Source organism: Nannospalax galili, unplaced genomic scaffold (genome assembly GCF_000622305.1).
Source record: "Nannospalax galili isolate Female #2095 unplaced genomic scaffold, S.galili_v1.0 scaffold489, whole genome shotgun sequence".
In the NCBI taxonomy this organism is placed as follows: domain Eukaryota; kingdom Metazoa; phylum Chordata; class Mammalia; order Rodentia; family Spalacidae; genus Nannospalax; species Nannospalax galili.
This window is the reverse complement of record NW_008360302.1, coordinates 1,608,450-1,620,920: the sequence shown is the minus strand read 5'-3', so window position 1 is coordinate 1,620,920 and position 12,471 is coordinate 1,608,450. Positions and strand designations below refer to the sequence as shown.

The 12,471-nt window shown below is 41.0% G+C and overlaps 1 protein-coding gene across 1 annotated transcript in view; it reads right to left on the bottom strand.

The window, feature by feature from the left end:
* Mex3c (mex-3 RNA binding family member C) overlaps nt 1-12,471 on the bottom strand; it is a 90,603-nt gene that overhangs the window by 13,557 nt on the left and 64,575 nt on the right. The window contains exon 2 of the mRNA XM_017795889.2: nt 11,932-12,470. Within this exon, the coding sequence (XP_017651378.2) occupies nt 11,932-12,470 (539 nt within the window). The remainder of the gene's footprint in view (nt 1-11,931; nt 12,471) is intronic.

The window sequence follows — 12,471 nt, the reverse complement described above, 5'->3', positions numbered from 1 at the left end:
TCTTATCATAGACTATTCAAAAGATCCTTTCACTTTGTAAGAACTCAATTTTAGTATTGTATCTTCAAAGTCTGATAAATACACATATTGTTTGTGTGACTATGCACAAGTGTGTGTGCACAAGGCCAGAGGTCAACATTGGTTGAGTTCTCAACAGCCCTCTTTTTTTTTTTTTTAATGTCTTTTTGAGACAGAGTCTCCCTATCTATGTAGACCAGGCTGGCCTTGATCTTACAAAGATCTGCCTCCCGAGTGCTGGGATTAAAGGCACGTGCCAGCATGCCCAGCTCCCATTCATCTTTTTTGAGGCAGGGTCTCTCACAGGCTTGGAGCATGTGAATTTAATTAGGCTGGCTGGCCAGCGCACCCCAAGGATCTCTGCCTCCCCAGTTCTGGGATTATAATGTGTGCTACCACACTTTTTTAAGTGTCCTAGGGCTTGAATTTGGGCTCTCATTCTTGCATGACAGCACTTTACCAGCTGAGCTATCTCCCCAGATCTGTATGGGCACAATTTAATTGAACATTTTAAATAAGTGTTATAAATGTGTCAAGCACTGTGCAGAATTACATGTAACAGTTCATTTGATTGATGCCTAGCTCTACAACACAAGTGAGGAAATAGGTCTCTGGAAGTCTGTTACTTACATAAGGCCTTAAGCTACTAGCAGTCAGATACTTTAGTGTGCCAATAATCTGTACAGAATAAGGGGGGCACTGTCATTTTGGTGGTAATTTACTTTGACTGGGCAAAGTAGAACATACCCAGAATCCCATCACATGGGAGGATGAGACAGGAGGATCAAGAATTCCCGACAAGCCTGGGCTACATAGTGAGACTCTGCCTTAAATAACAAGAAACAGTGCCAGAGAGGAGATACCTTCCTTTGAGCTGTTGGCCAAGGGTGGTCCAAGAGACTCCCAAAATTATTCAGGCTATTTCCATAGCCCTTGAATAGCTTCCCAGAACTTGAAGGTAAGACATTACTACTGAAGACAGAACATACTTCGGACACAGGATTTGGAGAAATAGCACTGCAACTGACCTGCAACCACTTCCCCTGAAGGTTCATAGTTTTGGAGAGCGCTATGAAGGTGCCAAGGGAAAATATCACTGGATGATCCAATACCAGCTTCAAGGCCAAATAACCACATCAATGGCTAGCACAGCACAGTCGTTGGTGCAGTAATGGCACTCTTGAGGGCAATCAACAGCTACCTAATTTGACTAAACACCCACTCAAAGGGAGGAAACTCAGGTGTGGTACTATAAACATAACCTAATACACATGACTGGAGTGGCCATAGATCTTAGAGAAAACCCACCCAAGACTCAGGGACCACTGCGGAAGAGGAGACGGAAAGATTTTAAGAGCCAGGGACGAAGTGCATGACCATATGGAAACAGAGTCCTACAAGTTCCTAGAAACCTGCTCATATGATTCCAGCAATGGTGCCAGCACACACAAGTCCCATGCAAACTCAGGCAGACAATAACCCTGCATAGAAATGGGAAAATGAACAGCAGACTTCAATCTTATCTGAAGGAATGTTGGCAACTGGCTGCTACTAGATGAAGAGGAGCTGTTCCTAAAACAAGAGTTCCTAAAACAAGGAATTCTAGACAGGATGACCAGACTTAGTGGACGGACTTGCACTAGGGAATGGCTAGGGACACTGATAACCCAGTGGGCCTTAATAGGGATGACCGAGTATATGGAGGCTCCAGTGCGTGCGTGTGTGTGTGTGTGTGTGTGGTTATGGGAGGGTGCCAGTGGGGAGGGGGTATAAAGATGATTAAGATTGTTTGAGCTGTTCTGTACAAAATACACAAAAAAATTCAATAAAAAACAATACATACTTTAATAATATCTTTCCTTTCTAGGGTTCAAGTGTCTTTCTTAAAGCTTTTTAAAGTCAAAATTTTCAAGTTTTTCTTGGTAAGAATACTTTGTTCATCTCATTAGGAACCACTGCACACAGTACTACTTACATGATTTTAGCTTTGCTTATTATAAGTGTTCACGGAGACATTTTCAAGCAACATCTACTACTGTTCAAACAAAACCTCCAAATAACCAAATGATTGACTGGCTTCTTAAATAATGAGCTGGGAATAAAGGCAAGAAAGAAAACTGCATGGAAGGCCAAATTGTAAATAATGAAATGGCAAGTTTCACATGCAGCAGTTAGCTCAGTTGTTCTTTCAGGTACTTTAACTGATATTAACTATGCAAAAGATCTATTTCTTAAGTGCCAGGGGGGATGGTTCAGTAGGTTAAGAGTTTGCTATGAAGATGAGGAATGGAGATCAAATCCCCAGCATCCACGTAAAAGCCAGGCATGGTTTGCATGTGCTTGTACCCCAGCATTGTGGGGTAGATAGGTGGATCCCAGGAGCTAGTTGGTCAGTCTGCCTAGCTTCAGGTTCAGTGAGAGACCTTGTCTCAGAAAAAGATGAAGGAAGACACTTAATGTCCTCCTCAGGACTCTGCAATCATGTACACGTACACACACACACACACACACACACACACACACACACACTATTTAGACTGTGAAAAACATTAAGACATTACCAACTTTAAAGTTGGGGGAAGAAATGTCTATCTAATTGGTAATTTAAAATCCAGTTTACTCCTACATGACTTTAGGGGCTCTTTTGGACTAAACTCAGAATTTAAGAGCTCTAAGAGATTAGTCTGATCTCATTTTACACATGAAGAAAACTGGTTAGAACCATCCAAAGATAAAAAATAAAAAAAGAATGATGACAACATCCCACCCCAAAATACAAAACAAAGAACTACTAAAAGTTATAAACTAGTGATTGTTTTATAAAAAGATCTTATTTTCATTATTTGTATGTGCGCATGCATACATAGGTGCTTGAAGACAGAAGAGGGTAGTGAATCCTGTGGAGCTGGAGTTACAGGTGTTTGTGAGCTGCCCACAGTGGGTGCTGGTATCTCTGGTATCTGAACTCTAGTCCTCTTGATAGAACAGCAAGCCCTAAACTAGTCTTAGTAAGTTATCTTTCTCCCAGCCTGCCTTATTTTCCTGATTGATTTTTAGATCTAGGAGAAATATCTGCATGTACAAGGCATTAAAAAAAAAAAAAAAGTTAAACTGAATCTAAAATTCTCCCCCCTTTTTTTCCCTTTAACTACATTAAAGAAGAGGATCAACTATTTAATAAAAGCTCACATTTGGCCTTTATCAAAGTTGAAACAACCAGAAGAGGTTGTAAATTACAGAGGAAAGACAATTTTCCTTAGTAGGGCTCTTTAAATTATATTTACACCCTTCAGAAAATATTAACAAAATTCTCAGAATTGCCAAACTAGAAATAGTTCAGTGGCAGAGATCCTGTTTGGCATGTATGAAGTCCTGGGTTAGAGCCCCAACATCACTAATAAAATCAAACAAAATAAACAATTTAAATTACCTGAGTATCACATAATGAAATCAATTATTTGTAAATGACTGTTTTTCAGACTAGCTTAGCACTTTGCCAGATATAAACATGAATTTCTTTCTTTCTTTTTTTTTTTTTTTTTTTTTTTTTTTTTTGTCTTTTTGAGACAGTCTCCCTATAGCCCCAGCTGGCCTCAGTCTCAAGAGATCTACCTCCCAAGTGCTGGAATTAAAGATACATACCACCATGCCTGGCATAAAAATATTTAAATAATTTGGTAATACACTTTAGGGAAAAACTTACTAAAAGATGATTTTAGATTTCATCTAGAATTGCTCATAATATTTAAGAAATTTATTGGTTATACAAATTTATGAACAGGGCACAGTGGCAGGTGCTTGTAAGTCCCAGCTACTGGAAAAGCATGCCCCCTACTCCCAGAGTTCAAGGCCAGCCTGGCAACATAGAGAAACTATATCTAAGAAGCTTTCAAATGTTGCCTTATTGCTTATATAATTTGCCACTGCTGTACTTTAAATTGTACAGTGAATTTATACTAATGACATCTCAAACTTCACCCTCACAACACAAAGTCAGGGTTGGGATAGGAAGAACAACACATGAACAGGTTTTCTTCCAAGAGGAAAAAGTGAGGTTTAAAGGAAATGATTTGTCCAAAGTCACAGGCAACAGTGGTAAAGCTAACACAGAACTAGAAGAAAAGGCAAAGGACAGTAGTGCGAAGAGGGAACAATGTTCATGACCAAGGTCTCTGCCCAATTTCAACTGCATCTACAGTTTTCGTTAACAAACTATTATTATTATTATTGTTATTATTTTGGTCTTTTTGAGACAGAGTCTCCCTGTAGCTCCAGCTGTCCTGGAACTCACTATGTAGACCAGGCTGGCCTTGAACTCACAGAGATCTGCCAGCCTCTGCTTCCTGAGTGCTGGGATTAAAGGTGTGCGCCACCACACCTGGCAAGAAACTATTATTTTAAGGCGTAGTCTTATTATTCCAGGCACAACTTGTGGTCAAATAAGGCTTCTCTGGGCACAGTGGCTTATTTATATATAGTCTTCTGCTTAGTAGACAAAGGTAACATCCAAGTACACTTAAATTTTCTTAATTCAAGAACTGGCATGGAAGAGATGCTAGTTACTTTGGTAACATAAAATTCTCCAAATTGATCCTAGAACTAAGATGCAACTATTCAAACAGTATTAGGGTATGCATATATTTAATTTAGTTGGGCTTGATAATTCTAATATTATTGGCTAGGTACGGTAGTACACGTCTGTAATCCCAATCCTCACAAGGATGAGGTAGGAGGTTGGACTGAGGTAAATCTGGATTACACAAAGAAATACTTTCTCAGAAACAAAATTAGAAAAAAAGAGAAAAACATTTTAAGGTTTAAATATCAGATTAAACTTTTCAAATGTCCATATAGTAACTAATGGCATCATAAATTACAAGTAAACCCACAAATTACAGTATAATCAGTCAGATAGGCTGATAGTAAAAGACTGGGGGGGGGTCGATCCATGGTGTCCTGTGCAAGAGCAATCAGTGCTCTTAACCACTGAGCCATCTCTCCAGCCCTCCTGCTCTACTTTTAAAAGATATATCTGGGGCTGGAGAGGTGGCTCAGCGGTTAAAAGCACTGACTGCTCTTGCAGAGGACCCGGGTTTGATTCCCAGCACCCACATGGCAGCTACGAACCGTCCTTAACTCCAGTTCCAGGGGAATCTGAAGCCCTCTTCTGACCTCTGCAGCATTGTACAACACGGGTGCACTCACATACAAGCAGGCAATACACTCATACACATAAAATAAAAATAGTAAATATTTTTTAAAAATTTCTCTTTCTTCTTAGTAGTGATACTAGGGATAGAGCTCAGGGCCTCATGCATGCTAGGTAAATACTCTATCACTGAGCTATACTCCTGGAAAGAAATATTTTTTCTTTTTGACAGGGTCTCTCCTAGTCCCAAGTCCCCCTGAAGTCACTATGTGGACCAGGCTGTCCTCAATCCCTCAATCCCCTTTGCTTCCCAAGGGCTGAGATTAAAGGTACACTTACCACCACACCTGGTGTAAGAAACTTTTTTTTTAAGAGATTGCAAATATACTTAATCTTTTCAAAAATATACATGAGTTTAAAATTATTCTTAATGGTGAAAATTATAAAATAGTATTATGAGCTGGATGCACCAACACCTACCTATAACCCTAACAACCAGGAGGCTAATGCTAGAGGACACTGAGTTTGAGTTCAGCCTATACTATACACACTCTGCTTCAAAACAAATTAAGGAAAGTCATTTAATATTCTAGTTCTCTTTGTGGGCACATGGTTATAATGCATTTTCTAGCACACTTGAAATTAGGCATAGACAGATGACATAGATTAATGTAATGTAAATGGATATAGTGAGTATTACTTCCAAGTCGAACATTTAAGCCCAATGTGTACTATGCAATAGTCTCTCACTATTTTGGCACATGGGAGACCAGTAATAAGATGGTGGCTGTTCCACTGGTCTGTGTCCCTGAATTACTAAAATGAACAGAGCCCTCATGAATCAGAAATAAACCTTAGTTGTTCTAATGGTGAGATATTGGCGTTCTTAGCTAACAGAGACAGGTTTCTAACATGTCTAATCCAACTACCAGTTCTATTATATTAGAATGTAACCTGAGAAACTCTGAGAAAATTGAGAAATAGTGAGCAGTATTAAAGAAAATGCTTCCAAACTCATTCAGATTTATTTTAACAAATGTGTTTATTGACTATAGTTTCATATGTCAATCAATCTGTGCATTTTGTTCAGTCTACTGTAGATACAATTAGACCCAATTACAAAAGAGGATTTTCTGAAGTCTAGGGAGTTTAAGCAATTTGTTCAAGATCATAAAGCGAAGCACTGGCTCAGAGTAATAATCAGAATTCAGTGATATCTGCTGACTGCTGCTCTTTCCAGGATACCACAGTGATACTAAACAGAGACTGTCACAGGCACTTTGGTATAACTTAAAATATGTATTTTTATATGACAAAACACTTCCAGAAACATTTTTGCATTCAAGATAAAAGCATTAAAAATTTCATAAATTCTTCAATTTAGATAAACACCAAAAATATTCAACACTCAGCCAGGTATGGTTATGCATAGCTGTAACCCCAGCCTATAAATCTGAGCAATAGGGTAGGAGAGGTCCAGCTCAGCAGGGGCTGCTACCTGGTGAGACCAGGTGAAACAAACAAAAAAATAAATCCAAACCAAACCAAATCAGCCACATATTAAGTATTATCTAAGAATGAATGCTACCTTTCCTTGAAAACTTCAGCTGAAAAAAGAACTATTTATAATTCCAACCCATAAATATTATTGGAAATTTTCCTGGGTAGAAATAAAAGAGTAACATCTCAAGTATGAGGCTAACTGAATCATTTTTGGCAATTGCTGGTAATCAGTGGGCAGACAGAAAATACATCTTTGAATTAGCACTTTATTTTCTCTTTTCCTCCCTGGTGAATCAGAGTTGTTCATTAGCTAAATAAAGAAGGAAGAAAAGGCACTAGATTCCCCACCCATTTGTAAAACAATTACAGTAATTGAACACTTCCTAATGGCCTCAGAACTAACACATACATGCTATCAAAAATTAAAATTTAAAGCATAGAAAGTTATAGCAGTTAAATTTTTTTTTTTTTTTTTTTTTGTCTTTTCAAGACAGGTCTCCCTGTTGCCCCAGCTGACCTCCATGTAGACTCTCTATGCAGACCAGGCTGGCCTTGAACTCAGAGATCCGCCTGCCAGTGCCTCCCAAACACTGGGATTAAAGGCGTGTGCCACAATGCCCCACTTTATAGCAATCAATTCTTAAAAATTTTTATTATTTTTATGTGTATGAGTGTATTGCCTGAATGTATCTGAGTGCACCAGTGTCGTGCAATGCTGTGGAGGTCAGAAGAGGGCTTCAGATTCCCCTGTAACTGGAGTTAAGGACAGTTTGTAGCTGCCATGTGGATGCTGGGACTCAAACCCGGGTCCTCTGCAAGAGCAGACAGTGTTCTTAACCACTGAGCCATCTCTCCACCCCATAGCAATTTTTAAAAGGTAACTATATGCACAAACGAACTTTCTGAATTAGAAACAATAAATTTTTCGTTAGATAAATTAGAACTGTACAAAATGACAATTGTGCCTTCTATATAGTTACGACCTCAAAGTTTTATTAAGTAAACTAACTTTAAATAGCAGTATTTTAAATTATGTATACTGGAGATACAAATATCCTAACTCAGATGATTAAGGCAGAATTAAAAATAATCTTCAAGAGCAGAGCATATCGAATAGACAACAATGGAAATGAATGGAAAGAACTTTATTTTTATTGTCAAACTGGTCTAAATTCAGGTTCCAGTATGTGCACAAGTTATCTTTTGGAACTTTAATTTCTTCATCTGCAAAATGGCTGTAACCACCTAGTAAATTTACATGGCACTGGTAAAATACCCAGCAATACTTGGCAAAGAGGTCAGCAACCCTCTCCTCATGAAAAAAATACAAGAAAAAGGTACCACACTTTTAGTGTTTTTCTTTAACTGTTTTTTTCTAATGAAATACTTTATTTTTGAATAGGAAACTTATGTGCAGCAGACCAAGTTTTGTCTCTCCTGATAAAACACACATAAATCTTATGACTGCTTAAGCAACTGAGAAAATTTGCCACAGGTATACACTGAAGGCAACTCGGAACAATAGGAAGTACTGCTTAAAAACAACAACAACAACAAACCCCAATAATAGATACACTACCACTGAAGATCAATGGCCACTAGGTAGTTTAAAGAGTAAGAAAAATATCCCAATGGTCTGGCTCAGTGGTAGTTAGAATATAAGAAAATCTACTGGCACATAGATAAAAAGGAAGGACTTTCTGGACCTATGAGGTAAAGTGCATACACTATCAAAGTCACTGTCAGAAATAGCTAAAAACAGACGGGCGTGGTGGCACACACCTTTAATCCCAGCACTTGGGAGGCAGAGGCAGGCAGATCTCTGTGAGTTTGAGGTCAGCCTGGTCTACCTTATGAGTTCCAGGACAGTTAGGGCTACAGGGAGACCCTGTCTCAAAAAAAAAAAATAAAAGAGGAAAAAAAAAAAAAGTAAAAACACACACTTATATTAACAATACAAACTTTGAGTTGTATGTTTCAACAATTCAAGTCACAGTATTTAAAGAGTTCTACTGTAATTCACTTTTTAGTCTTACTGGATATTAACTGTGCATATTGTATCAAAACTTGTCTTAGGTCTAATGTGTCAACCACAATTAATGTTCCTTATGGGCTCTACACTTAAATAGCTATTTCTGTATTTATAAAAGCAGGTCTTAAAATCTGTGAGTTTTTTAGCATTCATGCACATAAGCATGCCTGTACATGTGGAAGCTGGAGGTAGGCTGTCTTCTTCCATGATGCTCCACCTTATTTTTTCAGGTAGGGTCTCTTACTGATTCTTGAGCTCCCTGACTGACATGCCCAGCATGCCTCCAGGATTCTCCCGTCTGCCTCACAGGGCTGGGAATACAGCTGTATGGCATCACATTTGGCTTTTTATGTGGGTACTAAGGATTTGAACTCAGATCTTCATGCTTATGCAATAAGTACTTTATCCACTGAGTCATCTGCCCAGCTCCAGACTTATTTTTGATGTCTATATTTTAAATTTTTGTTGTTAATATAGGGTTCCTGACTTTATTTTACAATATTGTTAGTTTCACGTTAATGCAGCAGTAAAAAAAACAGTAAGATAAACAGTATCAAAACAGGACTCATTTAATATGTACAAAGACCATATGCTACTGGGAGTAAAACAGGAGGTCAAACACTCTGCCAGTTTCCATCACTGTCATAAGTGGTCTAGGGCTAGGTACAGTGGTGCAAACTTGTGAGCCCAGCATGCCAGGGAGGCAGAACAGGCTGAGCTACAGTGGTGAAATTCTGTCTTACAAACAAAAACAAAAATAAAAAAATAATGCTTGCTTTTGAAAGACCCTGGAACAAGAAATAACCACAAGAGCTAGCTGCTAGTGAGTGTGTGACTCAGAATTCCATTTGTCCTGCTCTTTGCTTCAGAGCTGAAGTCATAAGTGTCTCCATCTGTGACATAATTATTTCCAAAACCAATTAAAAGATGTCAAAAAGAAAATTATGACTTCAGATAATGAATAAAATGGCAGTAATGGCTAATTCTTAAGGATGAAAATTTAGCTCCTCCAAAGCAAAAAAGAAAATGATCTGCCCTGTTTAACTCACTTAGGACAGGTACTTACCCAAGGGGAAATTTTCACACTGTGAAATATGTGAACATTATAAGTCACTTAGTTCTCCATGGCAGTGAGCAAATACAGGTTTTATTACCTGCTGCTGGGGTGTGGGGATGGCAAAGGGGTCAATAATCCACTAGTTGAATGCTTCAAAACAGGAAAAGGGCAAGACTTTCTGCTCTTAAGATAGAGAAAGACGACATACTCCTAACAAGCAGTAACTTCAACTCTGGGAAAATATTAAGTGCAAAAGCAACAGTCAGCAATTTGTCTCCATGTTCCAAGACATAGATTCATGTTTCCTTATTAACCAGTAAGTACAGCCCTAAGAAGAAAAACTAAGGCAATGTCATTTATTATCATGTAATAGAGAGTACAAAAAACTTCTAATTAAATTTGTATAAAGACTAGTTTACACAATCAAAAACCATTACATGGTGCTTTTAAGAATATAATGAAGGACCAAAGTTTGTGTTAAACTAAATCCACCAAGATATATTATCTTGTCCCGTTGTAAAACTAGCAGATAAGTGCTCTTTTCCTTGCTATCCTACACTAGCACAAGCACACTGAAGTTGTGCTGCCAAGTGTCTTCCCAGTATGCCATTTAAGTCTCTAAATTCCAGCTTCAACAAAGGCCACTGATCACTCCCCTTTATCAGATCCTAATAATTAATTAAACTTAGGTGATCCACTCCACTTCTTCCTCACATTGTTCAGAACTCCGATCTCCATTTGCAACATCCCAATCTCCAAGGGTCATGTTCACATGTGTGTGACTTGTTTGCCACACTGTAGTTACTACCATCAGTTTAGTGCCACTGTATTAAATTGTCAGTTTCCAATAAATAGCAAAAAGTTTATCTGAATCAACCTGAAATTCTCGACTTAATTACCATAAACTCAATACCTGGCAAAATCAAGCCTGATACACAGCAATGTCTCAATGTTCTTAAATAGCCAACTCATTCTATGCCTATAAAGGAAATATTGTTTCACGGGTTCCTAAGCAGCCCCCCCCCCCCCAAAAAAAGACAAATAAAGCATGTGAAATTAGTTAAGCACTCTGAAAGAAGCTATTTTCTGTGTCCAGATTTTAGATAGGTCATTCTTATGACTACTCTTATATCCGAAGCTAGCGTTTCAACAGATTTCTTATTTATGTGTACTTTAGACCACTTGGGAAAATGAGATCATTTGAGCTGCAGCGCCATCATTTCTATTTGACCCCAACAATGCTCTCAACCTAGGGCACAGAGGCGTGTACCGACCAGGCTAAACAACACAGTAATGAGGCAGGAAGGGTCGCCCTCTTTTGTAAAAGGGAAAAGCTACAATGAAGCACACAGAACCTTCCCTAAAAATGTCGGATACAGAGCTACTCTGGGCATCCCCTTCCCCCACCTTCACAAATCTACTCCTGGAATCTGAGACATAGGTCCTTTGTCTGAACAATGTGGGAGGAGTCTGTCTGCAGAACTGGTGTGCTGGCAAGTGGGGAGAATCTACTGAAAACTGCATAAAGTTCCTTCATTACCCTTTAATGTTCAGTCTGTCCTTTATCATACACACTAAAGTGTTCTAAAAGACAGCCTATCTGCCTTTTTGAGAAGAAAAATGTACCCACTGAGAATCCAGGACTAGTTTGGGCGTTCTTCTAAAGCCAGGTTTCCGAATAGCGGAGGCGGCGAGCCCACCTCTCGAACATCTCTGCCCTCTCCAATAAGCTCTTTGCACATGCGGGCATTTCTCATCTGCACAAGCTGTTCTAAGGGAAACTGATGGCTTTTACAGGACACTCAGCGACAAAAACTTGCAGTCTCGAAGCTTCGGGATACGATTCCGAACCCTCAACTCCTTAGACCCGACCTTTTACCACCCGACGGAGGTTTCTAGTGCCACGCCAGCCCGGTGCTCCAAGAATACACCGAGTGAAGTGCAGACTGGGTGGCCCGAGAAACTTAACACTGTCTATCACAGCCGAAGGAGCGGAACAGCGTGGGCTTTTGCAAGGTGACCCATCTCCCGCTCGTCGCCCCTCGGCCCCTCCCAGACCCCTTCTATTCGGTGGACTTGGAGGACTCGCTCTTCCGCCTGGCGCTCGTCTCTTTCGTCTCCCTCCCACGCCCAGGGCTGTGCCCAGATGCACCTCGGGCTCGGTGCACTCACCCTGGCGTCCGACTATCTCGGCGACATGCTCGGAGCTGGGCACCGGGACACACTCGGTGGTGTTGACACTCTTCCTCCGCAGCAGGGCCGCCTGCTCCCCGTTCAGGGCGGCCGCGGGTGCCCCACCGCCGCTGGGGCCGTAGGCGTGGGACAGCATCGCCGCCATCATGCCCTGGGCATCGTCCCCTCCGTACAGCACTCCCGCCGCCGCGGTCGCCGCCTCCCGGGCATCGAAGCCGGCGGCGGGCAGCAGCACCGATCCCAGGGGCCCGCCCGGGATCGGCTGGGTCTGGGAGGCGGGGGCCGCGGGCGGCGACAGCAGCAGCAGCGACGGCCGGTCCTCCTCCCCTGCCTCCTCCAGCTCCTCCTCCTCCAGCAGGTCTCCGTCCAGCTCCGCTTCCTCCGCCTCCTCCTCGTCCTCCTCCAGCTCCAGTTCGGCCGCTTCGGAGGCCGCGGACCGGCCGGGTGGAGCCCGCTCCTCGGGAGCCAGCCCTGCCGCCCGCCGGGCCTGGCACTGCGCCGCCGCCGCCGCCGCCGCCC